This window comes from Lichenostomus cassidix, chromosome 25, assembly GCF_008360975.1.
Source record: "Lichenostomus cassidix isolate B80296 chromosome 25, HeHo_3.0, whole genome shotgun sequence".
Taxonomy (NCBI): domain Eukaryota; kingdom Metazoa; phylum Chordata; class Aves; order Passeriformes; family Meliphagidae; genus Lichenostomus; species Lichenostomus cassidix.
In genome coordinates, this window is record NC_139505.1 from 1,329,658 (window position 1) to 1,355,415 (window position 25,758).

At 68.0% G+C, this 25,758-nt stretch overlaps 5 protein-coding genes across 8 annotated transcripts; all 5 read left to right on the top strand.

Moving 5' to 3' along the window:
* The first annotated feature begins 164 nt into the window (after positions 1 to 164).
* ACKR1 (atypical chemokine receptor 1 (Duffy blood group)) lies at positions 165 to 3,271 on the top strand. Its single transcript, XM_085082530.1, has 2 exons — positions 165 to 789; positions 1,640 to 3,271. The coding sequence occupies exons 1-2, from the start codon at positions 769 to 771 to the stop codon at positions 2,588 to 2,590; spliced, it is 972 nt and encodes a 323-aa protein (XP_084938656.1). The 5' UTR covers positions 165 to 768; the 3' UTR covers positions 2,591 to 3,271.
* Positions 3,272 to 4,275: 1,004 nt separating this feature from the next.
* LOC146427157 (serum amyloid P-component-like) lies at positions 4,276 to 5,176 on the top strand. Its single transcript, XM_085082533.1, has 2 exons — positions 4,276 to 4,345; positions 4,557 to 5,176. The coding sequence occupies exons 1-2, from the start codon at positions 4,282 to 4,284 to the stop codon at positions 5,174 to 5,176; spliced, it is 684 nt and encodes a 227-aa protein (XP_084938659.1). The 5' UTR covers positions 4,276 to 4,281.
* A 406-nt stretch (positions 5,177 to 5,582) lies between these two features.
* On the top strand, positions 5,583 to 7,238 carry LOC146427158 (serum amyloid P-component-like). 2 transcript variants are annotated; one of them, XM_085082531.1, is made up of 2 exons: positions 5,583 to 5,774; positions 6,562 to 7,238. In XM_085082531.1, the coding sequence occupies exons 1-2, from the start codon at positions 5,600 to 5,602 to the stop codon at positions 7,155 to 7,157; spliced, it is 771 nt and encodes a 256-aa protein (XP_084938657.1). In that variant the 5' UTR covers positions 5,583 to 5,599; the 3' UTR covers positions 7,158 to 7,238. The 2 variants fall into 2 exon arrangements, with proteins under 2 accessions (XP_084938657.1, XP_084938658.1); XM_085082532.1 differs by having other exon boundaries at positions 5,658 to 5,774; positions 6,471 to 7,238.
* Positions 7,239 to 8,288: 1,050 nt separating this feature from the next.
* On the top strand, positions 8,289 to 11,250 carry DUSP23 (dual specificity phosphatase 23). Of its 3 annotated transcripts, none has more exons than XM_085082534.1 (4): positions 8,290 to 8,383; positions 9,806 to 10,078; positions 10,844 to 11,025; positions 11,130 to 11,250. In XM_085082534.1, the coding sequence occupies exons 2-4, from the start codon at positions 9,809 to 9,811 to the stop codon at positions 11,149 to 11,151; spliced, it is 474 nt and encodes a 157-aa protein (XP_084938660.1). In that variant the 5' UTR covers positions 8,290 to 8,383; positions 9,806 to 9,808; the 3' UTR covers positions 11,152 to 11,250. The 3 variants fall into 3 exon arrangements, with proteins under 3 accessions (XP_084938662.1, XP_084938660.1, XP_084938661.1); XM_085082535.1 differs by lacking the exon at positions 8,290 to 8,383 and adding an exon at positions 9,293 to 9,402; XM_085082536.1 differs by lacking the exon at positions 11,130 to 11,250 and having other exon boundaries at positions 8,289 to 8,383; positions 10,844 to 11,029.
* Positions 11,251 to 13,636: 2,386 nt separating this feature from the next.
* On the top strand, positions 13,637 to 24,935 carry IGSF9 (immunoglobulin superfamily member 9). The gene is made up of 20 exons (XM_085082247.1): positions 13,637 to 13,962; positions 14,268 to 14,459; positions 17,828 to 17,980; positions 18,090 to 18,241; positions 18,436 to 18,553; positions 18,689 to 18,830; positions 18,991 to 19,136; positions 19,238 to 19,380; positions 19,453 to 19,593; positions 19,671 to 19,787; positions 20,218 to 20,368; positions 20,480 to 20,603; positions 20,675 to 20,850; positions 20,942 to 21,192; positions 21,274 to 21,358; positions 21,708 to 21,878; positions 22,037 to 22,082; positions 22,743 to 23,936; positions 24,416 to 24,561; positions 24,663 to 24,935. Exons 1-20 carry the CDS (start codon positions 13,911 to 13,913, stop codon positions 24,854 to 24,856), a joined length of 3,894 nt encoding a protein of 1,297 aa, XP_084938373.1. The 5' UTR covers positions 13,637 to 13,910; the 3' UTR covers positions 24,857 to 24,935.
* Positions 24,936 to 25,758: the final 823 nt, after the last annotated feature.

The window sequence follows — 25,758 nt, forward strand, 5'->3', positions numbered from 1 at the left end:
CACCAGAGCCCCCCAGCTCCTCCCAAATTACCACCAACAACCCTAATTCCCACCCCCAGACCCACCCCCCGGGCCCCACTGCTCTCCAAGGCTGTTCCCACAAGGCCACCAGCCCTGTCACCAAGCAGAGCCCAATGGCACAGGATGACCCCCAGGAGCCCTTCCTTCCAGGCCCTCCTTCCTCCCGGGGAAAAGCTGGGGAATTCCACACTCCAGGGGTGCACAAAGGCACTGCGGGGTCCCGTCGGTGCCCACCCCGCTCCTGCACCCCAAACCCCTCCCTGTACCCCAAACCCCCCGTACCTGGCGCCAGCCTCACACCCCACCGGCATCCCCAGGATGCAGCTCCGCACCGGCCAGCGCCTGAGCCAACCCCGGGAGCATCCCCGGAGCGCCTGCGAAGACAATTCCTAATTAATTTAACTTGTTCTGCCAAGAACTGATCGTTTCCTGCTCGAGAAATTGTGGCTCCGCGGCTTTCCCGGCAGCGGCGTTCCCCGCTTTCCGCCGGGTCCTGGCAGGGCACAAAGTGCCAGGCGGGAGGGCGGCTCTGGGGCAGCTCTTATCTCCTGCCCGCAGTCCTTGGCTCCCTTTAGAGCGGGAGGAACGGAGCCGAGGGAGGGAGAGCGGAGAAGTCACCCCCGGACACCCCCGAGCCAGCGGGCACCGGTGTGAGTGCCCATCTGAGTGGCCACCCCTGAGTGACCGCCCCGAGCCCCTGGTGCCACCCCCAGCCTCGGAGGAGCAGTGCCATCGTAGGAAACTGTCATGGGCAACTGTGTCCCCGTGGTGAGTGACCCCCCCAATTCCTGTCCCTGCTACCCCAGGGTGTCACACCCCGACAGACGGGAGGGCTGGAGACATGGGGGACCCTGGGGCTCATGGGGTCACGGGGTCCCTGGTAATTAGCAGGACCCGGGGTCTCCGGTGCTGAGTGGGATCATGAGGGTCCCCAGTGCTGAGGAGGGTCACGGGGGTCCCTAGTGCTGAACGAGATCATGCTGATCCCCAGCACTGAGTGGGGTCACAGGGATCCCCCACAGTGTGCAGGACCGTGGGGTCCTCAGCTCTCAGAAGGATCGTGGAGGTCCCTGGTGCTGAGTGGTGTCGTGGGAGTCCCCAGCACTGAGCAGGGCCGTGAGGGTCCCCAGTTCTGAGCGGGATTCTGGGGGTCCCCTGTGCTGAGGAGGGTCAGAGGGACTCAGCAACTCATTCACTGGTGCTGAGCGGGGTCAGGAGGGTTCGTAGTTCTGAGCAGGACCACAGCTCGCAGCAGTGCTCCCCACAGAAGGCTCTGTGGGGTGTGTGCCCCACTCATGGGGGGTGTGTGCCCCACTCATGGGGGGTGTGTGCCCCACTCATGGGGGGGTCTGCACCCACCCACCCACCCCCTGGGCTCTGCGCCCCTCCTGTGGGGCCGTAAGCAATCGGGGCAGGCCCGAGCCCATCCTGCAGACCTGGCTATCAGCCCCCATGGCCCCGCCGTGCCCGCAGCGTGTCCCTCCCTGATAACCGACCCTGCTCAGCCCGGCCGGGGCTGCCCGGGGATCACCGGCACCGGGATGGTGGCTCCGTGCCCGGGGTCAGGGGGATGCTGTGGGATGTGGCACCTGCCTGATGCCCACCCCTTCCTCCGCAGACCCCCGGCATCCTGGAGACCCAGGGCTCCCTGGACCTGCAGGACCTCATGAGCAACTTCTCCTCCTCCTACGACAGTTACAGCTACAGTGACAGCGACATCAACATCACCGATGTGGACTACGGCGCCACCCCCTGCCACAACTACTTCTGTCCCCTCTTCCAGCGCGTAGCCCCTCCTTTCCTGGCCGCCACCTGCGCCGCGGCCGCGCTGGGCACTGGCGCCCTGCTGGTGGCCCTGGCCAAGCGTCCCCAGGCGTGGCGGTGGCCGCAGAGCCGCGCTCTGGTGGCGCAGCTGGCCCTGGGCACGGCGCTGTTCGCCGCGCTGCTGCCGGCGCTGGCCGCGGGCGTCGGGCGGGGTTGGCACCTGGGGACGTGGCCGTGTCGCCTCACGCACCTCCTGTGGCACTGGAGCGTCTTCGGCCAGGCGCTGCTGGTGGCCAGCGGCTCCTGCAGCGCGGTCTGGGCTCGCTGGGACCCCCGCAGCCGCCGCCTGGCAGTGGCCCTGTGGGCGGTGGCGCTGCTCTTGGCCACGCCGGCCGCTCTGGTCAGTGGCGTGGCCGCGGGCACCAGCTGTGTGCGGCGCAGCGTGGACATCCTGGCCCCGGCGTACCTGCTGCACCTGACCCTGTGCCTCTGCCTGCTGCTGCTGCTGCCCGCCGGGCTGCTGCTGGCCGCGCTGGCCGTGCCGCGCCTCAGGGCGAGCTGGGCGGCCGGAGCAGCGCTCTGCTGGCTCTTCCTGGGGCTCTGGGCGCCCTACGGAGCGGGGCTAGCCGGGGACTTCCTGCTGCAGGCGCGGCTGCTGGAGCCCACCTGCGGCTCCTTCGAGCACTTCGACCTGGCGCTGGGGCTGAGCGAGGGGCTGGGGGTGCTGCACTGCGGCCTGGGACCCCTGGCGCTGCTGCTGGCCTGGCGCTGCCGCCGCGGGGCTGGCGATGATGAGGGCTGCTGAGCTCCATGGGCTGCTGAGCTCCGGGGCTGCAGCACGGAGCCAAACGGACCCACGACACCGGACTTGGACCCCCAGCACGGAGCAACAGCCCCCCCCGGCACCACACTTGGCTCTCTGAAACCGGACCTTGGCCCCTGGCACCAGACTTGGTCTTCTGGCACTGGATTTGGACCTCCAGCACTGACTGCTGGCCCCTGGGCACCAACCTTGGCCGCTGAGCACTGGCTCCTGGCATTCCAGATCCGGATACCGGCCTGCTGGCACCCACCTTGGCCACCCAGCACCCACCTTGGCCACCCAGCACCAGTTCCTGACCCCCCAGCACTGACCCTATGCCCCACAGTGCCCCTCCAGCCCCACAGCCTCTGTTCCACACCCAATGCCCTCCCAGGACCCCCCGTTCTGTGCCTGGCTCGGTGCCCTCTGCTCCCTGTCCCCTCTCTTGGGGTCCCAGCCCCCTGTTTGGGGCTGGACCCCCATGTGCCCAACAGAGAAAGCCTTGGGGTGCCTCAGCTCACTCGGGGTGGCTCAGCCCCAGGCTCCCGCGGGGGTCAGCCCAGCCCCAGGCTCCCCCCAGCTCCAGGGGGAGATTTCGGAAATGATGGGATTTTTTCCGTCTCTCCTGACAAGCCAAGAGGATCCAGTGGGAATTCCACACAATAAATACAGCTGCCAGAGGCACTCGCCCAGCTCGGTTAATGGACTGGACGGGACTGGGCGGTGGTGGGGGCACGGGGGGGTCGGGAAATGGCGGGCGTGTGCTCCTCGTGCCTCCGAATTGGCAGGAAAAGTTCCTGAGGAAGCTGCGCAGCCTGACGGGGGGGACTGGGGGGATTTATACCCAGAGCCCACGAGGGACGGGCGCGTGCGGTCACACGGCCCCCGGGGGTGACACGGGCACGGGGCGGGGCGGGGGGACAATGGGGCTGCACTGCCTGAGGACCTGCGAGGTCGTCCCTGCTGAAGGGACTGATCGGTGGGGAAGGAGCCCACATTGTCCCCAAAACTGGGGATCCATCAAACCCCCACAGGGACTCTACAGCCCCAGCCCGGATCTCCCCCCTCACTGCCCCCCCCGCCCCCCCAGCTCGGCGCCATCATTTGGGGAAGACAAAACCTTCCTCCCTTCCCACTGCCCATCCCCCTGGGATCCCCAGACCGTGGTCACTCCAGGACACCGGACACTCGGCCACCTGGTGCCCAAGGCTCCATCCCTGTTCCCTCGGGCAGGACAGGGAGAGCAGAGCCCGGGATGTGTCCCCGAGCTGTGGTCAGGGCAGAGGGCTCGGGGGTGTCTCTGCACCCCTCGGATGAGCCCAAATCAAACCAGGTCCCTCCCGCGGGGGGTTGCCCAGGGCAGGGAGATAAGGGTACAGTGCCCAGTGTGTCCCCACGCCATGACTCAGGTGGGCTCATGGCTGGGGTGTCCCTGTCCCTCGGGGGGGCACACACCCAGGGCCCAGCTCCAAAGGCAGCCCCGTGCAGGCGGGTGACACGAGGTCTTGTGGCACGGCCGCGTGATGGCATGAAATCACCTACCCTGGGCATGAAATCGCCCTTCTCGGGCATGCCAGGCTGCTGAGGGTGGGACTGGGGGGACACATCCTCCCCCCGCCTGTCCCCTCCCACCCTCGGGCACATAAACCCGGCGGCAGCGCCTCGCCCGCCCGGCTCCGGCACCGGCACTGACCATGGGCCACCTGCAGCTCTGGCTGCCCCTCCTGGCCGGGCTGGCGGGGATCGTGGCCCAGGAAGGTAGGGGGGACACCGGGTGGGAGGACAGGAGCCAGCACGGGGCAGGGCAGGTCCGGAGGGATGTGGCAGCAGCTCTCGATCACTCTCGGTCAGCGGGGCTGGAGGATGCTGGAGCAGGGAGTCACCCCAGGGGGACAGCTGAAGGCTCGGGGACAATCAGAGAGGGCTGTGGGACACCCCAGCCTCCCATCACGTCCCCTCTTGTCCCCAGACATGTACCGAAAGGTGTTCGTGTTCCGGAAGGACCCCAGCGACGCCTATGTGGTGCTGCGGGCGAAGCTGGAGCAGCCCCTGAGCAACTTCACCGTGTGCCTGCGCTCCTACACCGACCTCAGCCGGCCCCACAGCCTCTTCTCCTACGCCACCAAAGCCCAGGACAACGAGATCCTGCTCTTCAAGCCCAAACCCGAGGAGTACCGGTTCTACGTGGGCGGCAAGTTCGTCACCTTCCGCGTCCCCGAGGGCCACAGGGACTGGGAGCACGTCTGTGCCAGCTGGGAATCCGCCACCGGCATCGCCGAATTTTGGCTCAACGGGAAGCCCTGGCCGAGGAAGGGGCTGCAGAAAGGCTACACGGTGGGGGCCACAGCTGCCATCCTGCTGGGGCAGGAGCAGGACAGCTTCGGCGGCGGCTTCGACCTCTACAACTCCTTCTCGGGGGAGCTGACCGATGTCCACCTGTGGGACACGGGGCTGTCCCCGGACAAGATGCGCGCAGCCTTCCTGTCCCTGCGCCTGCCGCCCGCCCTGCTGGCCTGGAAGAGCCTCAGCTACGAGGTGAAGGGAGACGTGGTGGTGAAATCCCGGCTCCGGGAGGCGCTGGGGGCCTGAGGGCTGTGAGGTCCGGGGCGGGGGTGGCCTCGGTCCCCCCGTCCCGTCCTCATCCCCATCACCCATTTCTCCATCTCTCCATCACCCACCACCCATCACTCTGCACCCCTTCACCTCTACAACCCACCACGAGGGAGGTTCAGGATCCCCCCGAGTGCCACCAACGCCCGGGGCACACATTCCCCTCCCCACGCCCCCCCACGAGCTGTCCCACGGCCATCCCTGCAGGGGCAGCACACGGTTCCAGGGGCTCCAGCGCTGCCCAGCCCCACATGGAGTCAGGAATGGGAAGGCAGGGGCTTCGCACATGCCCTTGGGGACACGGGGACTGTCTCCAAAGCCCATCCCTGCGGTCACGCACCATCCCCCGGCTGATTACCCGACAGCCTTGGGGCTTGGGGACGAAGGTCATTGTCACCACGGATGTCTCCCTTGGGTGGCCGCACAGCCGCTGAGCAGTCCCTGGGTCCCATCACGGTGGCTCCGAGGTCCCTTCTCCCCACGGCGGTGACAGTGGCCAGGTTGGACAGTGCCATGGGGCGGATGTGGCTCTGCCTCCTCATCCTCGCTGCGCTTTTTGGCCCCGCGGCCCCGCGAGGTAGGGGCGGGGGGACATCGGCACCCCCCGGCGGACATGGGGAAAGGGGGGTGCAGAGGGGGACACGGGGGTGCAGGGGGACAAGCGGGGGGTGCAGTGAGTGGGACAGGAGGTACAGGGGGTGCGATCAGAGGGACAGGGGGGCATGCGGGGAGGGAGGGGGGACAGTGAGTGGTGCGGGGGGTTGCAGGGGGCAGTGGGGACAGTGAGGGGTGCGGGGGGTTGCAGGGGGACACCCACAGTAACCATGCAGTGAAAGGGGCACCCAGAGCTCTGCAGAGGGGGTTCGGGGGGCACGCAGGGGCTACAGAGGGGTGCAGAGGAGCACAGGGCGGGTCACAGTCGCTGCCATACAAGGATCACCCAAAGCTCTGCGGGGCAAGGGCTGTGCAGGGCACTGGGAGGTGCAGCAGGGGAGGGAGGAGGCGACACGATGGCAGCGCAGCGAGAGCCCAAATGGGCACCCCAAGCACCGAAACGGGGGGGGCAGCAGTGGGGGACGGCAGGGATTCGATTCCAGGGTGCCGCAGGGACATGGGCTGCTACCCACGGCAGGGACAGCAGGACAGGGAGACCCCCAGCCCAGGCTGAGCTCTGGGTCCTGCAGAAACAGTGACAGGGCGACAGCTGGGGACACGGGATCTGCCCTGCTGCTCACAGCTTGTCCTCACCACCCCGTGTCACCCCATGCCACAGCCGGTGGTGGTGGCACACACCCCGGGGACTGATGCTGGAGGTCACTTCCAGCCCATGGCAGGAGCAGCCACCTCTGTCTCGCCTCTCCCAGACCTGAGGAGCTCGGTGTTCGTGTTCCCCCAAGAGTCCCCAACCGCCCGCGTGCAGGTGACAGCGAAGCTGGAGCAGCCCCTGAACAACTTCACCGTGTGCCTGCGCTCCTACACCGACCTCAGCCGACCCTACAGCCTCTTCTCCTACGCCACCAAAGCCCAGGACAACGAGATCCTGCTCTTCAAACGCCCGCCTGGCCAGTATGAGTTCTACGTGGGGGGGAAATTCCTGGTCTTCAGGGTGCCCGGAAACCTGGAGGAGAGTGAGCACGTCTGTGCCAGCTGGGAATCTGCCACCGGCATCGTGGGGTTCTGGTTCAACGGGAAGCCCTGGCCGAGGAAGGGGCTGCGGAAAGGCTACACGGTGGGAGTGCCGGCGTCCATCGTGCTGGGGCAGGACCAGGACAGCTTCGGGGGCAGCTTCGATGCCAAGCAGTCCTTCGTGGGGGAGATTTCATCCGTGTACATGTGGGACACGGGGATCTCCTCCTCGGAGGTGATATCGGCCATGTACGACAGCCCCACCCAAACCCCCATCTTCGGCTGGACCAACTTCCCCTACAAGATCGTGGATGAGGTGTACCTGAAGTCCTGAGGCTGTGGGGGGGCTGCCCCCTCCCTGCTGTGTAACCCCCTCCCTCAGAGACACCCAGCATCAAATAAATGGAGAAATTGCTTTTCGGGGTGCTGGTGGTCTTTGGGGGAGGTTGGAGCCCAAGGCACTGCAGGGCTTGGAAGCTCCTCGGGGTGAGAGGGGAAGGAGGGAAGGGCTCCCAGCCCAGCGCCTTGCTCTGGTTTGGGGACATGGGGCTGAGCTGGGGACAGGGACACGGCAGTCCCACAGGGGATGTGTACCCCTGAAAGCCCCCGGGCATGGTGGGGTCCGGGGCTGGGGCAGAACCCAGGGGACCGGAGCTTGGGGTGGCAGACCTGGGACAGCCCTGTGTCCCCAGGCTTGGCGGGTTCAATCCCATGTCCCAGAGCCCTGGGCGTGCAGTCCTGGAGCCCTTGGGGGGTTCAGCCCTCTGTCCTGGGGGTTCAGTCCCAGAGCCCCAGGGGGTCCAGCCCTGCATCCTGGGGATTCAGCCCTACAGCCCCGTATCCCACAACCCCATATCTGGGGGGTCCAGCCCTGTGTCCCGCGGGTGCAGCCCTGGAGTCCCGAGATGTTCAGCCCCATGTCCCGGATACCCTGGGGGTGCAGCCCCAGAGCCCCGGCGGCTTTTGCCCCGTGTCCTGCAGTCGTGTCCCCAGGGTGGTGTTCAGCCACATGTCCTGGGGCCCCGAGAGGTGCGATCCCGTGTCCCGGGGTGTTCAGCCCCGCAGTCCCGGGGGATCCAGCCCCCTGTCCCACAGTCCGCTGTCCCGGCGCGGCCCCGCAGCCGGGGGTGGCCCGTCACCCCCTTGTCCTGCCGCGCCAGCCCTCGCCTCCCTCCCTCCCCCCCGACCTCCCCCGTGTCCCCCTTCTGCCTCCGTGTCCTCCACTCCCCTCCTCTCCCCTCCCCTGCCCTGTGTCACCCCCGGGCTCTCCCACCCCGCCTCCGTTGCTCGCTGCGGTCTCTCCTGGCCCCACCCCGGCCCAGCCCAGCCCGGCCCGACCCCTCCACTTCCCGGCCCCGCTCCACCCCAGCCCAGCCCCGCTCCGGCCCCGCTCGGCCCCAACCCAGCCCCGCTCCACCCCAGCCCAGCCCCGCTCCGGCCCCGCTCGGCCCCAGCCCGGTCCCGCTCCTCCCCTTCTCGGCCCCGCTCCGCCCCGCTCCGCCCCAGCCCAGCCCCGCTCCTCCTCTGCCCGGCCCCGCTCCGCCCCGCGCGGCCTCCCCGGTACGGCGGGGTTGCGGGGACACCGGAGGCCCGCGGGGGGCGGTGGGGCCGGGGCGGAGGGAGCGGAGCGGGCCGGGGCCTAGCGGGGCCTAGCGGAGCCCGGGCCCGGAGCTGCGGCCTGCAGGGAGCGGGGGAGGGCCGGGGTTGGGCGGCCGCTCGGGCCCGGGGGGATGAACGGGGGTCCCGGGGGGACTGATGAGGTGGGGGCGGTCTGAACTGGGGACCTGGTCACGTTCTCCCGGCGCGGTGGGTTTGGGGGGGCCTGGGGGTCCTGACATGGGGTTTCTGAGATGGGGAGTTCCGGGTCTTGACCTGGGGGTCCTGGGGATCTGTCCAGGTTCTCCAGGGGGTGGTTTTGGGGGCCCGAGAGACTCCTGGGGTCCTGATGTGTGGGGTCTCAGCTGGGGGGTCTGGGGGTTTTATTTAGGGTCCTGGTTTTGGGGGTGGTACTGGGGGTCCTGGACGCCTGCCAAGCTCTCCATGGGGATGGTGTTGGGGGTCTGGGGGCCTGAGCTGGGGGTCCCTGCAATGGGCTCTTGGGGGTCTGGCCTGACTTGGGGGTTCAGACCCGGGGCTCTGAGCTGGGGGTCCCAGGGGCTGAATGGGGCTTGGCCATGTTCTCCAGGGGTTGGTGTTCTCAGGGGTTCTGATGAGGAGGTAATGGGTCTGGGGTCCTGAGCTGGGGGCATGGTCAGGGGTCCCAGGGGACTGAACTGGAGGCCCTGAGGACCTGGCCAAATTCTCCCATGGGGTGGTACTGGGGGTCCCAGGGACTGAGCTGGGGGTCCCAGGGGGTCTGGCCATGTTCTCTGGGATGGGGGTGTATTGGGGGTCCTGGGGATCCTGGGGGCTTGGCTACTTTTACTGGGGAGGGGGTGTTGGGGGTCCTGGGGACCTGATCTGGGGACCTGGCCACGCTCTCCAGGGGATGATATTGGGGGTCCTGGAGGTCCTGACCTGGAGGCTCTGACGTGAGGGTCCTGGGGCTCCTGGCCAGGGCATCCCAGTGAATTAGAATTGTGAGTCCCAGGGGTCATGGCCAGGGGGTCCTGGGGGTCCTGACCTTGGGGGTCTGGCTGTGTTCTCTGGGGATGGTACTGGGGGGCCTAGAGGTCTGACTTGGGGGGTCCTGGGAATCTGAAATGGGGTCCCTGTGGTTCTGACCTGGGGGTTCTGACCTCGGGGACCTGGCCAGGTGGTCCCAGGGGGTCTGAAATGGAGATTCCAGGGTCCTGACATGGGGGTCTGAAATGGAGGTTCCAGGGGTCCTAACATGGGCACCCTGGCTTGGGGCTCCTATGGGTCCTGACCTGGGGGACCCCAGGGGATCTGCCCTGGGGGTCTCGGGGATCCCAGCAATGGTGTCCCAGGGCTCTGGCACAGGCAGTGTCCCCAGAGCAGACGTGTCCTTGGTCCCCACAGGCCATGGGGTCATTCGAGCCTGCCAACTTCTCGTGGGTGGCCGAGGGCCGGCTGGCAGGGCTGGCGATGCCACGGGAGCCAGGGCACTACCAGTACCTGAGTGAGCATGGCGTGCGGCACCTCGTGTGCCTGACCAAGCACACCCCGCCCCACCACGGCTGCTGCCCCCAAATCCAGATCCACCAGCTCCCCGTGCCCGACTTCACCCCCCCGACCCCCGAGCAGATCGACAGCTTCCTGAAGATCGTGGAGGATGCCAATGGCCGCGGGGAGGTGCGGCTGGGGACACTGGGGGACACCTCGGGGGTGACACCTCGGGGCAGACAGCCGGGGAGGATACCTGGGCGAGGCAACTCGGGGGGACACCTGGAGGGAACGGCTGGGAGGGTAACACTGGGGGGGACACCAGAGTGGGGAGCACCAGGGGAACATGTTGGGGACATCTGGGATACGGAGACACCTTGTAGGGGGGACACCTTAGGGGGTGACAGCTCAGGGCTATGATACCTTGTGAGGAGAGACACTCAGGAGTGACACCCTGGGGGTGTGACACCTGGCGGGGGCGAAATTTTGGAGGGAGTGACATCTTGGGGGAAGACACCTTGAGGGGGTGGCACCTTGGTAAGGTGACACCTTGGTGGGGGAACACATAGTGGGGTGACATCTGGGGGAGGGCACCTTGCAGGGGGGACACATCAAGGGTGACACCTTGATGGGGGGACACTGTGGGGTGGATGTGACGTGGCAGGGGGAGATACTTAGGGGGAGGATGACTTGTGAAATGACACTTTGGGATGGTGACACTTGAGGGGGACATACACCTGTGGGGAGGTTGTGACACCTGGGGGGGGTGACACCTCCAGGGGTTGCACCGTGGCGGTTGACACTTTGAGAGGGGACACCTGGGGAGATGAGGGGTGTGGGTCAGAGAAGGTGACACCAGTGAGAGGTTCCACGAGGGCAGTGCCAAGGTGGGGTGACACGCAGAGCACGGGGGGGTCTGGCAGTGCCACCCAGCCGCCGTGTCCCTGTGCCCAGGCCGTGGCAGTGCACTGCATGCTGGGCCGTGGCCGGACGGGCACCATGCTGGCCTGTTACCTGTGCAAGGCAGAGAACCTGGGCGCCAGTGAAGCCATCCTCAAGATCCGGCGGCTCCGGCCTGACTCCATCGAGACCCCACAGCAGGAACAGGCTGTGGTACACTTCTGCGAGAGGCTGCAGTAGGTGCCACCCCCTTGGGGTCCCCTGTCACCGCAGGGGTCCCCTTCCCCACCTCCCAAATGTCCCCAGTCCTGGCTCACCGGTGGCATCTGCCCCTCCACAGGGCTGAGAAGGAAGGCAAGTAGGCCTGAGCACATGGGTAGGATCCGTGGAGTGGGGCACCCCGAAATGCTGGGGGTTCCCAACCCCATCTGTCCCATCCTGCATTAAAGAACTGGCATGTAGCTTCTCTCCAGATCTGGTTTTTGGGTACACGTGAAGGGGACACATGGCCGTGGCCCTGCTGGGCTCCCCCACACCCGGCTGGGTTGGCAGCTTCATCCTGGGGGGTGGGGTCCTCACTCTGGGGTCCTTTGGGGTCCTGGTTCTGGGGCCCTAGGTCTGCATCCTGACTTTAGGGTCCTGGCTTTGGGGTCACGCAGGGTCCTGGTTTTGGGGTCCCTTGGGGTCCCGGTTTTGGGGTCCTGGCTTTGGGGTCCTGGCTCTAGGTCCCAGCTCTGGGGTCTCTCAGGATCCTGGCTCTGGGGTCCCAGCTCTGGGTCCTGGCTTTGGGATCTCTCAGGGTCCTGATTCTAGGGTCATTTGGGGTTCCTGATCTCTTGGTCCCCCTGAGCTCTTGGTTCTGGGGTCCCTTGGGATCCTAGCTCTGGGGTTCTGGCTCTAGGATCTCTCAGGGACCACGAATGGCCATTTTGACCCAAAGAGCACTCCCAGAGCTGTCACCCGCCAGAGCTGTCACCCGCCAGCGCCCTGATGCCACGTGGAGGGTGACAACCATGTAAGCACCCAGGGGCCGGCCCGGGACTTTGATGCTTAAAGTGTAGCTTAGCCGGAATTGAGGCATCTCCATCCAAAAATCCAATCCTGGAAATCTCTTCTCAGCTGCTCCTAACCTTGGTGGCATTTAAATCCTGGTTGGAAGCAGTGTCACCGTCCCCATTTCCGGACGGGTGGCACATGGCTGGGAGCATCCCAGGCACAGCTGAGGCTGGTGCCTTGACCAGCAGCTCTATGGTCCCCAAAAGTTCCTTTGGAACGGCACGATGTCACCATCCTCCGTGGGGGACAGGGCACCAGGATGGTGACAGGGCTGGTGACACTGGGGTGGTGACACTGGGGTGGTGATGCCAGGCACTGCTGGCAATCCAGCTGTGCTCTGCTCAGAGGTGACCAGAACTGGGGAGGGGGATTCACCACAGGGTGTGGGGTCACTCCAAAACTCAGGGGCTGCACAGCTGTCCCTGGTGCCCTGTGCTGGGGTTTTGGGGACACCCATGTCCCCCAAGCAACGTCACGGCTGAGGTGAGGCCACACCAGCGCACGGGGCCATTGGGGGGCAGTGCCTGGAGCACAGCCGGCTTGGGGTGCCCAGCCCTGCGTGGGGGCTGTGGTGGGGACAATAGGGACATGGTGGGGACGCTGTGGCCGTGGTGGCAGTGCCGGACAGCGGTGTCCAGCCTAAGCCCACGGCAGCACATGGGCCGGAGCGGCCGAAAGCTGCTTACGGCAGAATTATTGCCCTTAACTCCGCTGACTCTGCGCTGTCCTCAGAGTCCCCCAGGCTCAGGGGGCCAGGCTGGGCCGGGGGGGCTCCATGGACCCCCCGCCCTGTTCGAGGGGGGCTGGGCCAGGGGGGCATCACCCCAATGCTGATCCTGGGGCTTCGGTGTGGCCGGGCTGGTGTCACACACATGGGGTTTGCTCATCCCTCGATACCAGCTCCGCACCGGGGACACTGTAGGGATGTCCCCCTGTCCCCTCCTGTCCCCCCAGCCTGGCGAGTGGCCCAGCTCCGGCTCAGCCCGCAGGATGGGGACATGGCACCAGTGATTTAGGATGGGATTAGAGAGCAGGAGCTGGGATGGGGAAGGGTGAGCGTGGAGTGCTGGCACGGGGGGCCTGAGACAGGCAGAGGGGACAGAGGGGACACAGGGCGGGGCTTGCTTGTCACAGCTCCCAGTGCCATCCACCCATCCCTGCCGGTGTCCCACGGGGGGATCACACACCCAAACCCCACAGCAACGCCCACCCACGTGTCCTGTCCATGTCCCATCCATGTCCCCTATTTGACCCCACCACAGTCCCATCCATGTGTCTCATCTGTGTCCCCTCGGTCCCATCTGTGTCCAAGGAATGTTTTCCGCCCTTGACCCATCTGTGTCTCACCCATGCGTTCCAACCTCTGCTTCCCTGTCCCACCAGGGTGTCCCTTGCTTCCCTCAGTCCCACCCATGTGTCCCCTTTGTGTGTCCCACCCGTGTGCTCCATTCGCGTGTCCTCTCCAGTCCCCCGTGTCCCGCTCCCCGTGCCCCCACCATGTCCCACGTGTGTCCCACCCATGTGTCCCACTAGTGTCCTCCCTCTAGGTGCCCCTCCCGTAACCTCCCGTGCCTCCACCGGTTTCACCCGTGATCCCCATGTATCTCCCCATGCCCACCCCGCTTTGCCCCCCATGTCGCCCCCATGTCCCCTCCTGTCCCCCGTACCCCCCCGAGTACTACATTTCCCATCATCCCTCGCTCCCCGCTACGCCATTGGCCACCTCGGGAAGCGCCCAGAGGCGGCTTCTGATTGGCTGTCGCCGCGGCAACGGGCGGCGGGGGGCGTGGCCGGGGCGGCCCCTCCCGCACCGCGGGTTTGTTTGCGGCCGCCCGGCGGCGGCGGCCGGAGCCGAGCGGACCCGAACCGAGTCGGAAAGAGCCGAAAGCAGCCGGAAAGAATCGAGCGCAGCCGAGCGCGGCCGGCCGGGCATGAGGAGCGGCGGGACGCGGAGCCCCCCGCGCCCCCCGCCCGGGGCCGGTGCCCCCGGGGCTGCCCGGCCGAGCCCGCCGGTCCGCGGGCCCCGGTGACGCCGCGGGAGCCGCCGCAGGGGGGGGCCTGGGCTATGCGGTGGTGGCTGCGCGCCGCCGTCCTCAGCCTGCTCGCCGGAGCCGGGGGTGAGGGGCCGCCCCGGGGAGCGGGGGGAGGCGGCGGGGCCGGTCTGGCTGGTGCCGGGGCGGGGGGCTCGGGGGCAGGGGAAGATCCCGGTGTGTCCCGGTGGGGCCGGTCTGGCCGGTCCCGGGTCCCGGGGAGGCGGGGGACGGCGGGGGCGGGGGGAAGGTCCCGGTGTGTCGCGGTGGGATCGGTCTGGCCAGCGCTGGGTCCCGGGGAGGCGGGGGCGGGGGGCTCCGGGGGCAGGGGAAGGGTCCCGGTGCGTCCCGGTGTGTCCCGTCTCACCCGCGCCCCGGTGCCGGTCCCGCAGGCAGCGGCCGGAGCGAGCCCCGGGCTGTGGTGGGGCGCGTCGGGGGCAGCGCGGTGCTGGGCTGCGGGCTCCTGGGCGCACACGAGGCGCGCCCGCCGCTCTACGTGATCGAGTGGGTCCGCTTCGGCTTCGTCCTCCCCATCTTCATCAAGTTCGGGCTCTACTCGCCGCGCGTGGATCCCGAGTACGCGGGTGAGTCCCGGGGACGGGGCGGGCGGGGGGTCCCGGCGGTCCTCACGGGGTGTCCCGTGTCCCCCGCTCTCTGTGGTTGGGTCCTGCCTGGGGCTGCTGCTGTTGGAGCACCTTAATCCCTCTCCCGGGGAAATGGGGGGCTCTCCCAGGGGTCTCGGGGGGCGGGAGGGGACGGTGAGGGTGAGGGAGGTTCCTGCACAAGGCGAGTCCCAGTCCCCATCCCCAGGGATGGCAGGAGGGATCGGGGTCCCCAGCTGGCAGAGGGGATGCAGATCTCTGCCCAGCCTGGCAGCAGGAGAGATTCCCACAGGGTGAAAGATGGGAGAAGCCCCCCAGCCCATCCCCGCGGCCTCTGGCTGCTGCGGCATCTCCCGCACGACGGGACAGCCGAGTGCCCGGCACCGCCCTGGCCGTGTCACCTCGGGCCGGTGCCCCGTGCCGGGGGCTGCGGGCGCTGCCTCGGCCCGTGCGGGTCGCCTGAAGGTTGAGGCTGGGGAGGGGATTTCGGGGGAGCTGCTAATTGGAGCAAAGCTGGGCTGGGGACGGGCTGGGCGTGGGAGGGGGATATTTGCTGCTTTAGCGGGTATTTAGAGTGAGCGGCGGCAGAGCCGGAGGGATCCCAGCGAGAGGATCCCTGCGAGCAGGGAGGGGAAGGCCACAGGAGTGTCCCTTGGGGATGGGAAGGGCTGGCAGCCCGTGGGCGAGTTGCGCTGAGCCCAGCCCCGCTGTTCTGTGCCAGCCACGCACCGAAATCCCTGCTCCGAGCCTTCCTCGGGGAGCCAGATCATGTCCGGGTCAGGACCCCATCCCTGCTGCCAAAATTGTCACCTGCCTAAAAATCCCCTGGTTTCGGACAGCCCCTCTCCTGCTGCTCCTTCCCTGGCTGCAGGGAGGGCACGGGTTTTTGGAGACGCCTGGGGACGTTTCCACCTGCTCGAAGTTACCTCTGGGGGACCAGCGGTGACAACGAGCCCCGCGGGCAGTGCAAGCCACCTGCTCTCCCGGGAGGCTTGGGCTGGGCTCCTGTTACCTGAGCGCCGAGGGGCCCCGGGGCAGCCGCAGCTCCGGTTACCCAGGAAGGGGCTGGCAGTGTCCTGCCCGGGCTGCCCGCAGCCCCCCCGCCCCATGTCCCCTCGTCCCCGCCGCCAGCGCGGCCCCGGGGGCTGCGGGAGCAGATTGGGATCAGGGCTGGGGGAAGGGGCTGGTGGCTGGAATGAGGGCGAGGTGGGTGGGCAGGGGGGCTGGGGCCGTCGCCATGGCAGCGGGGCGGCTTGTTTTCCATCCGCGGGGAAGGGATGGGTGCAGGGAGGGGCGGGGGCCGTGGGTGCAGGGCGGCGGCAGCCCCCTCTCTCCGGCCTTTCCCTGGTGGGTCAGATCAGGTGTCACCCAGAGGGACCACTGCTGTCACCAGTGGCCCTCATGGGGAGATTTGGGGTGTCCCGAGGACAGGGTGGGCTGCAGCTGCATCTGTGACAGACCTTGGGGGGACGGGGTCGGCTCTCCCCTGGGTGCCACCCCCTGCCACGGTGTCATGGGCCACTGTCCCCTGTCCTGGAGCAGGGCCGGTGGTCCCTGGCCTGAGCTGGGTCGCCCCTCCCCGGCAGTGGGGGCTGCAGCCCCCTTTGTGTCGCGCTGAATGTCGGTTGCCAGGCGCGGGGGGATGCTGGGCCACAGGGTTTTGTTTTTGCAGGGCGGTGGAGGAGGAGGAGGGGGCTGGGGCCGGCACAGGGGGATTAGGGGGAGGCTGAGGGGCGTCCCCAGGCCACTCTGATCCCTTCCAAAGGGACCTTTGTTCGGGAGCCGGCTGCTCCCGCCGCGCCTGGGGCTGGGGGCTGGCAGCTGCTGGCGGGGCCGGGCTTCCCAGAGCTTCCCAAAGCTTCCCAAAGCTGTCCCACTTCCCAGGGCCCGGCGTGGGAGCCAGGTCTGGGGTGAGGGTTGGCGGACCCCTCGCCACAGCTGGGGCGTGAAGCCACGGGAGTGGGAGACACGGCTGGGAGCAGCTCTGGGCGCTGTGGGAAGGGTTTGCACGTGTTAGTGTGCGGGGTTCGCACGGCTCGGGGTGGATCCTGTCCCTCAGCCTCGGTGCCCAAACCCGCCTGCCCGGCTCCTGCCACTCCTCCTCTTCCTCCTTACCCTTGTCGGGCTCGTCTGGCGGGACATGGAATCCCAATCCCGACCGTGCCCGACCGCGACTCCGGTGCCTCGGGCAGTGTGTGGGGACTGTTTGTGACACGGGGTAGAGCTGACGGCAGGGTTCCCCCAAACTTCCTCCGTTGGGAACCCCTCGGGAAGCTGCTGCTGCTGGGATGCTGCTGGAGCATCGTGGGCTGCTCTGGTGCCGGGGCTGTGTCCCTACCGTGGTGTCCCGGGAGCAAAGCCACACCTGGCATGGGCTGAGGGTGCCCGGGGTGAGAGTGCCGGGGTGATGGATGCCCGGGGAAGGGGTGCTCCGGACAGTGGGTGCCGGGGGAAGGGGGTGCCCAGGATGGCTGGGTCCCCAGGCTGGGGGTGCCCGGGGCACGGGGTGCTCGGGCCGGTGGGTGCCGGTGCGTTCGTTGGGTGCCGCTGGCCGCGCACGCCGGCCAGGGCTGAGCCAATTGCCCGCTGCACCCTGAGCCGATTATGGCTCTGATAATAGCCCGGGGGATTAACGGGCTGCGCCCGCTCTCGCTGCGGCCCTTATCCCTCTCCTCATCAAAGAGGCCGCGGGGCGTGGGGCTGGCGCGGGGCAAGGACCCCACGGCCTGGGGGAGCCCCCCGTCACCGTGTCCCTCCAAGGGGCTGCAGAGCTCGTCCCTGCGAGGCGGGCGGGGGTTCACCGTGAGCCCCCCGTGCCGCGGGGAGCGGGGCCGGTGCGGGGGTGCCGGGGCTTAGCAGGGCTCCTGAGGGTGAGAGCGCCGGGGGGGCTCCCGGGGGGATGGAGCCGTGGGGGAAGGGTCCCTGGGAAGGGGAAAAGGGGTCGGGGGAGGGATGTGCAGCTGGAGGAGTGGTGGGATGGGACCAGTTCGGCCCGGCTGCGGCGAGTGATGCTCGAAGTGCGTGGACCCGCCGTGCTGGGGGTCCCCGCCGAGGCCACCCTCCGCGGGGGGGGGGTGACAGAGCCACTGTCGCCTCCTCTCAGTGTCACCGATGTGTGTAGTGTTGAACGTCGCTGTGACCAACCTCTGGCACCGCCGTTCCCAGCCCCCCGCGGTGCCAGCGTGGGCGGGCGCCCTGGGGAGGGGATGGCCCGGGGACGGGGTGGCCCGAGGAGGGCGTGACCCGGGGAGGGGGTGGCCCCGGGGGAGAGGATGACCCGGGGGGGGGGTGGCCCGAGGAGGGGGTGACCCGGGGACGTGGCTGTCCCTGAGCCGCTGCCGGGCGCGCAGGTCGCGTGCGGCTGGAGGAAGGTGCCTCACTGCGCCTGGACCTGCTGCGCGCCGAGGACCAGGGCTGGTACGAGTGCCGAGTGCTCTTCCTCGACCGGCACAGCACCGACGCGGACTTCCAGAACGGCACCTGGATTCATCTCACCGTCAACGGTACTGGCCTGTCCCACCCCCGCCTGCTCTGCCTACGTCCCCCAGGGCGGGCACTGGGCTTCCACACCAGATCGGGGGGTGAGGGTTTGGATCTGGATTTTCCTTCCAGCACCCCCCACCTTCCTGGAGACCCCCCCTGCGTTTGTGGAGGTGCGGGACCAGGCTGCGCTGAGCCTCACCTGCAGGGCTGTCGGCAACCCTCAGCCTGTTGTCATCTGGAAGAGGAGTGACCTGCCTGTCCAGAGCGGGGACACGGTGCAGGTGAGGACAGCAAACCACTGCTCACCCTTCTGTGGGGTGTGGCCAGGGTCTCATGCTCGGTTCTACAGCAGGTGCCTGTCCTCGCTGTGGTGGCACCTGCCTGCTGCCACCACCCTGCTCAAGGGGCACATCGCTGTCCCTTGGTGGCAATGCCCTGTCCCTGGGTGGCCGTGCCACAGCTGGTGCCATTGCAGGTGAGGAACGGCACGCTGAGCATCGCTGCTGTGGAACGTGCCAGCGCAGGCACCTACACGTGCCACGCGTCCAGCAAGGAGGGCACTGTCACCCACACCACCCGTGTGCTCGTGCAGGGTAAGGGTGGGTTGTCCCCCAGCCCTGACCTGTAGGCTGGGGATGCAGAGGGAGCCATGGTGTGGTTGGTTTTGGAAGCAGCTGGGGCCATCCCCTGTCCCCAGCCCTCACTGTCCCCTCTGCCCCGCACCCCAGGGCCACCCATCATCGTGGTGCCACCCCAGAACGTCACCGTCAACATCTCCCAAGATGCCTTTCTGGCGTGCCAGGCTGAGGCATACCCGGGGAACCTCACCTACACCTGGTTCCAGGGCAGCAGCAACGTGTTCCACCTCAGGTACAGCAGGAACAGGGATGGCACCAGGGCTGCCATGCCCCACAGACCTGGCTCTGAGTGCCAGGGACAGGCTGGGTGTGTGCTGGGGGCAAATCTATCACCCCAGGGCAGCAGGCGTGGTCCCAGCTGTGCCACTCACCGCTGTCCCCTCCCCTCCCAGCCACCTCCAGGCTCGGGTCCGTGTCCTGGTGGACGGGAGCCTCCTGCTGCAGCGAACAACCCCGGATGACGCTGGGAAATACACCTGCACCCCCAGCAACGGGCTCTGGAAGCCACCTTCTGCCTCGGCCTTCGTCACAGTGCTCTGTAAGACCCCCTGCACCCCCAGGCCGTGGGGGTCCCTGCTGTGGGGGCTGTGGTGGGAACAGTGGTACCCCATGGGGACCCCAGCCCGTTTGTCCCCGCAGACCCGGCACAGGTGACCACCATGCTCCCGGAGACCCACCTGCCCAAGGGCATGCGGGGTGTGATCCGCTGCCCCTCCAGAGCCAACCCCCCCCTGCTCTCTGTCACCTGGACCAGGGACGGGCGCCCGCTGGAGCTGGACAAGGTACTGCCAATCCCACCCCACCACCCTTCCCACCTTCCCAAATCCCTCCTCCTCACCCCTCGTCCCTCCCAGCTCCCCGGCTGGTCCGTGCAGCCCGACGGCTCCATCGTCATCGCGACGGGGAATGACGACGCGCTGGGGCTGTACCGCTGCACGCCCTACAACAGCTACGGCACCGCCGGCGAGTCGCGGCCCACGCGCGTCCTGCTGAAGGTGAGCAGCCCCTCTGGGTCCCCTCCCTGCCTCTGCACCCCCTGCCTAGCCCCCCACGCTTCCCCTCTGCCTTGCAGGACCCTCCAGCCTTCACAGTGCGGCCCAAGGAGGAATATTTCCAGGAGGTGGGCCGGGAGCTGGTGATTCCCTGCGCGGCTCACGGGGATCCACCGCCCACCATCACCTGGCTGAAGGTAGGAGCTGCTGCCCTGGGGGGCCAGCTGAGACCCCTGGGGACAGAGGTTGCTTTTGGCTCCGGGGCATCACTCCTGGGACAGTGTCCCTGTCCCTGCATCACTCCTGGGGAAGCATTTCTGTCTCCACATCATTCCTGGGGCAGTGTCCCATGTCCCCACATCACTCCCGAGGCGGTGTCCCTTCCTGCATCACTCCTTGGGGCAGTGTCCCTGTCCCCATCACATGGCTCTTGCCAAAAGGCCTTAAGGCTCTCTGCTTGGTTGTCCTCAAAAAGGCAGTAAAATCCTGCCCCTTGTTTTCCAAAGCAGCCCCAGGGTGGGGGGTCATGTCCCTCTTTTCATGTCCCCTTGTCACCAGTGTGGTGGTGTCACCATCCCAGCCCCCAGCAGGCTGGTGGTGCCCCCCCAGCATGTCCATGCCTCACAGGTGGGCAGCGTGGGGAAGAGCAGTGCCCAGGTGGATGGGAACAGCAGCCTCATCCTCCACCCCCTCATCAAGGAGCAGCACGGGGTCTGGGAGTGCACGGCCACCAACCAGGTAGCCAGTGTCACTGCTGCCACCGCTGTCCACGTGCTGGGTGAGCCACTGGTCACTGGTGGGCTGGGATAGTCCCAGGGTGGGCAATGCAACCCCCCTCCCCGGTGCTGGAAGGGTCCAAACCCCACAGTGTGACCCTGCTGCCCACCAGGTACCAGTCCCCACGCTGTCACCAATGTCTCCGTGCTCCCACTGCTGCTGGCAGCCAACATCTCCTGGGAGCCGGGCTTTGACGGAGGATACTTCCAGAGGTTTAGCGTCTGGTACACCCCACTGTGAGTGCCCACCCCCCCGTGTCCCCCCTGGGGCCCTCGGCTCTGGGCTCATGGGTCCCTCGTGTCCCCAGGGTGAGGCATCCACCGCGGGCGCACCACGACTGGGTGTCGCTGTCGGTGCCGGCGGGAGCTCAGCACCTTCTGGTGGAGAACCTGCAGCCAGACACCAGCTACCAGTTCAGCGTCCTGGCCCAGAACAAGCTGGGCAGTGGCCCCTTCAGCCAGATTGTCACGTCTATGCCCAGGGGTAAGGGGGGCTCCCCAGAACACCCCCGCTGTCCCCAAGCGCTCGGGAGGCTCCCGTTCTCACCTCCTGCCGACCTCCGCTTTCTCCCCAGGCTTCCCAGTGACCACAGTGCCTCCGGAGCCGCCGGCCATGACCGTGCGCGTCTTCCTGTCCCCGCCGCGGGCTCTGGTGGCCAACGAGACCACGCGGGGGGTGCTGCTGCGCTGGGACCCCCCTGCCCGCGCCTCGGTGGCCCTGAGCGGGTATGCGCTGGAGCTGCGGCAGGACAAGGGCGGCTGGGAGGTGCTGGAGCGCTCCATCCCCGGCACCGACACCCAGGTGCTGGTGCCAGGGCTCATCAAGGTGAGGTCTGGCCAGGGGCTGGGGTGGCTTAGGGCTTGGTGGCCACTGTGGCCGTGTGGCTCATGGTCCTGTGTCCCCCAGGACGCCTTCTATGAGTTCCGACTGGTGGCCTTTGCTGGCAGCTATATCAGCGATCCCAGCAACACAGTGAACGTCTCCACGGCAGGTATGGCTGTGCTGCCACCCTTGGGGACAGAAGCTGGAGGTGTAAAGCACCCAAATTCCCAAACAAGAACCCCTTTCCTGCTGCTCCTACCCCCATGTCCCTGCAGCTAAACGGGGGGTACAGAGCAGGGCCCCCAAGGCTAAAGCTGAGGGGGCTTGGCTTGGCTTCAGCCTCATGGACCAGAGCACCCCTCTCCTGGTGCCCATGGGGGGAGGTGCAGGTCCCTCCAAGGGCAGAGCTGCCTTGGTGGGGTGAAAGCTGAGGCTTTGCTGTGTTCCCCTGATGCTGGTGACACACGGTGACACGAGGGGGGCTGTGCCCCTCTGACAGTGTCCCCTGTGTGTGGCAGGGATGGAGGTGTACCCGTCCCGCACGCAGCTGCCCGAGCTGCTGCCGCAGCCGGTGCTGGCAGGGGTCATCGGGGGGATCTGCTTCCTCAGCGTGGCTGTCATCTTCAGCACCATGGCTGCCTGCATCATGAACCGGCGCCGCGCCGCGCGCATCCGCAAGCGCCGCCAAGGTACGAGCCGGGGAGCAGGACCCCAGGGAGGGGACATGGGACAGGGACCAGGGGGCAGGCCAGCCCAGGGTGGGGGCCGAGTGGGTGCTGCCATCTCCTCCTCATCACGTTTTGAGTTGCTCGCTGTGTGATCCCCCTGTGTTCTCATGGCCTTCCAGATCCACCACTCGTCTTCTCCCCCAGCAAGAAGCTTCCACCTCCACAGTAAGTCACGCCACGCCATTGCCACGTTCCCTCCTTGTCCCACCATGTCATGGCCATGCTCCCTCCCTGTTCTGCCACACCACTGCCACACTCCCTCCCTGTCCTATTCCCTCCCTGTCCTACTCCCACCACGCCATGCTCCCTCCCTTTTCCCACTCCTGTCATGCCATGCTCCTCTCCATCCCGATCCCTTCCTGTCCCTCTCCTGCCATGCCATGGTCCCCCTCTGTCTCTGCCCTCTTGCCATGCCACTCACCCAGCTTCCACTCCCCCACATCCTGCTCCCTCCCTGTCCCACTCCTGCCCATGCCACGCTCCTCTCCCTGTCCCACTCTCCATGTCATACTCCCCTCCATCGCTCTCCCTTCCTGTCCCACTCCTGGCCATGCCATGCTCCCCTCTCCATCCTGCTCCCCCCATCCCATGCTCCCCCATCCCACTGCGCCCCCATCATCCCCCTGCTGCCGGCACAGGCTGGGGACAGCCACCCCCTGCTGCCACTGACCAGGGGCGTTAGGAGCAGAGTGCTGGGGCCAGGGCTCCCCCCGTGTGCTCCTTCCAGGCAGTTTTGATTGGAGAAAGGATCGGGAAGCGCAGGAGCAGACTGTGAGTGCCTGGTGAGTGTCTGGGGGTGCTGCAGCCGCTGCCTCTCCCTTGCAGCAGTGCTCGTGGCCCTGGTAGCCCCAACAGCACGGTGAAGCTGAAGCTGCAGCCGTCGCCGTACCGGAGCCTGCACCGGACGCTGCTGTGGGGCGAGAAGGCTGGCACCAGCCTGGGGCTGAGCATCGCCGGCTCCCGCTACCCCAGCTACGAGAGCCACGGCCGGGAGCACGTCCCGCTGGAGCGCATCTGCCGCGGCCCCGACGGGCGCTTCGTGGTGGAGACTGAGCCGCGGCCAGAGCCGGACCCTCCGCGGGACCCCCCGGAGCCCTACCACCAGCTGCCCGCTGAGGAGGAGGACGAGGATGAGGAGGAGGACGAGGAAGAGGACGAGCCCGTGTGGCACAGAGGGGTCTCTCTGCGCCCCCGGGCCGCGGGGCAGCCCCGCCGGGGCACCCGGGCCTCCAGCCACCGCCACGGCTGCTACTTCGGCTACGGCAGCAGCAGCCCCGTGGATGAGGCCGTGGCGTTGAGCATCACCGACGTCAGCCCCGTAGCCTCCGCCACCCTGCCTTACAGCGCTGCCCAGGAGCCCCCCGGGCCCCGGCACGGCCCCCCCTGGGACTCACCGCCCTGCCAGGACTCCCCCCGGCCGGCCGCGGGCTCCCTGGTGTCCCCCGCGCCCCCGGCCATCAGCGGGATCCTCCAGTACCTCAGCCTGCCCTTCTTCAAGGAGATGTGTGTGGACGGTGACTGGCCTCCCACAGAGGAACCGGCGGAGCCCCCCGGAGCTGATGCCCGGCCGGAGCCCCCCGCCAGCCCCCCGCCCGCGGGGCGGACGCTGTGCCCGGACTGCATTGACACAAGTGCCAACGCCACCTCACCCCCCGCCGCCGCCACGTTCCTCGAGCCCCCCCGGCTGCCGGTGGGCCCCCCCAAGGCGTCACTGCCCGGCTCCCCCGCCTGGCCCCGCTCCCCCAGCCCCGGGCCTCCCCCCAAACCGGCCCCCCATCTCCGGACTGAGGCCCTGGGGCGACCGCCGGACGCTGCGCCCCCGGAGAAGCTCCCGCGGGGCAGCCTGACCAGCCAGAGCAGCGGCCGGGGCAGCGGCTCCTTCCTGCGGCCCCCCTCGCTGGCACCGTCCCTGGGGGGCACCTTCCTGAGCACCCCCCTCGGGGACGGGGGCAGCTGGCACAGCGGGGGCTCGGCAGCGGAGGAGGGACGGGGCAGGACGGATCCTGGCGCCGGGAAGAGGTGAGCCGTGGGCAGGGCGCCGGGATGAGCTCCGGGAGCGTGCCGGGGCAGCTCCTGGCAGGTCCCGAGGGCTGGGATGGGGCTGGGATGGCACGGAGCTGCCGAGCTGTCTCCCAGCCCTGCAGCGCCCTGGGGATGTCCTCCCACTGTCACTGTCCCGGCGGACTACTCCAGTTCTCCCCCAGCATCCCTGCCCCCTCCCCGCTGTGTCTCCACATCCCTCGGGGTGGTGCCCCTGATGCTCACCTCTGGGATCTGCCACTGACGCTCATCCCTGGGGACTTGTGGCTTGGGGTCTCTCCTGACACATCCTTGGGGTCTCATGCCCATCCCTGGGATCTGACACATCAGGGTCTGCCTTGACCTCCGTCCCCGGGCTCTCACTGCCGTCCCCGGGCTCTCACTGCCGTCCCCGGGCTCTCACTGCCGTCCCCGGGCTCTCACGCCCTCGGGCCGTGCCCCTCGCCCCCTCCCCGCAGGAGGAACACCTCGGTGGACGAGAACTACGAGTGGGACGCGGAGTTCGCGCTGGAGTCGGAGCTCCTGGAGGCGCTGCAGCTTTACCGGGGCGCGGCCCCGGCCCGGCCCGGCTCCTCCATCGCCCTGCGAGACCTGCAGCGGCACAGTGAGTGCGGCCCCCCCGCGCCCCCCACCCCCGTGCCCAGGGCCCCGTGGCCGCCCCGGCGGGTGCCGCGGCGGGGCCGGACGCTGCCTGTCTCCCCGCAGAGCCCGGCTCGGCCCCGGTGAGCTCGGTGTCGGCGGAGGCGTTGGGGACTGGGGTTCCCCCGGAGCGCGGCCAGACCCCCCGCCCCGAGGGGCTGGGGGCGCGGCGCCGCAGGGAGGGGGCCCAGCAGCGGCGGCAGCGGGTGGGCGCCCGCGGGTGCTGCTCCGAGCGCTTCGAGCTGGCCACGCTGCTCTAGGGACCCCCGGGACCCCCCAGGACTCCCCGGGTCGGGGGCGAAGGGATGGGGCGGGGAGGAATAAAGAGGCGTGAGAGCAGCTCTGGCTCCTGTTGGCGGTGGGCACCCAGCATCCCCAAGGCACCCGGAGTCCCTGCAGGGTCCTGCCCCTTCCCCTCTCCTCCTAAACCTCCCTCCCATGCTCCCTGCAGGGTCCGTCATCCCCTTCATCCACCCCCACACCTATCACCACCCACGCCCATCACCCCATCCCCCTGAGTCACCCCATGTCCCATCTCCTCCGCTTCATCCTTCCCCCCATCTTCCCTTTCTCCCACATCCCAGTCCCCATGCTTGGCACAGACTCCCCTCCTGCTGTCCCCTCATTCTGCTCTGTCCCCATCTCCCCCATTCCCTGGCCACAGCTTCCCATTCCCCCCTCGTATCTTCCCAGTCTCCCCCCATCAATTCCACCCCCCGGCATCGCAGCCACCCCAATCTTCCTAGTACCCCCATCTTCACCCACGAATTGCTGTGTACCCCATTTTCCTCAGAGTCCCCCATCCTCTTCATGTCCCCCCCCATCTTCCCCATCATCTCAGTGACCCCCCATGCCTTGGGGGCATGTTCTGGTGTGCCCCCATCTTCTCGCCATCTTTTCAGTGTCCCCCTCATTGGGGTGTCCCCCCATTTTCCTGGCACCCCCCATTTTATCGGCATTCCCCCCACTGGCGTCCTCCCCATCTTATCCGTGCGGCCGCCATTCCTGTCCCCTCTCAATGTCCCTGTCCCCGCCGCTTTCCGCAGCTCCCCCCTCCCGTCCCGTTCCGGTGTCCCCCCCACCCTCGGGGGGGCGTGGCCTGGCTGTGTCCCCGCGCGCGGGAGGGGCGTGGCGCGCGCGCCTCGTGCCCTTATATGGCCAT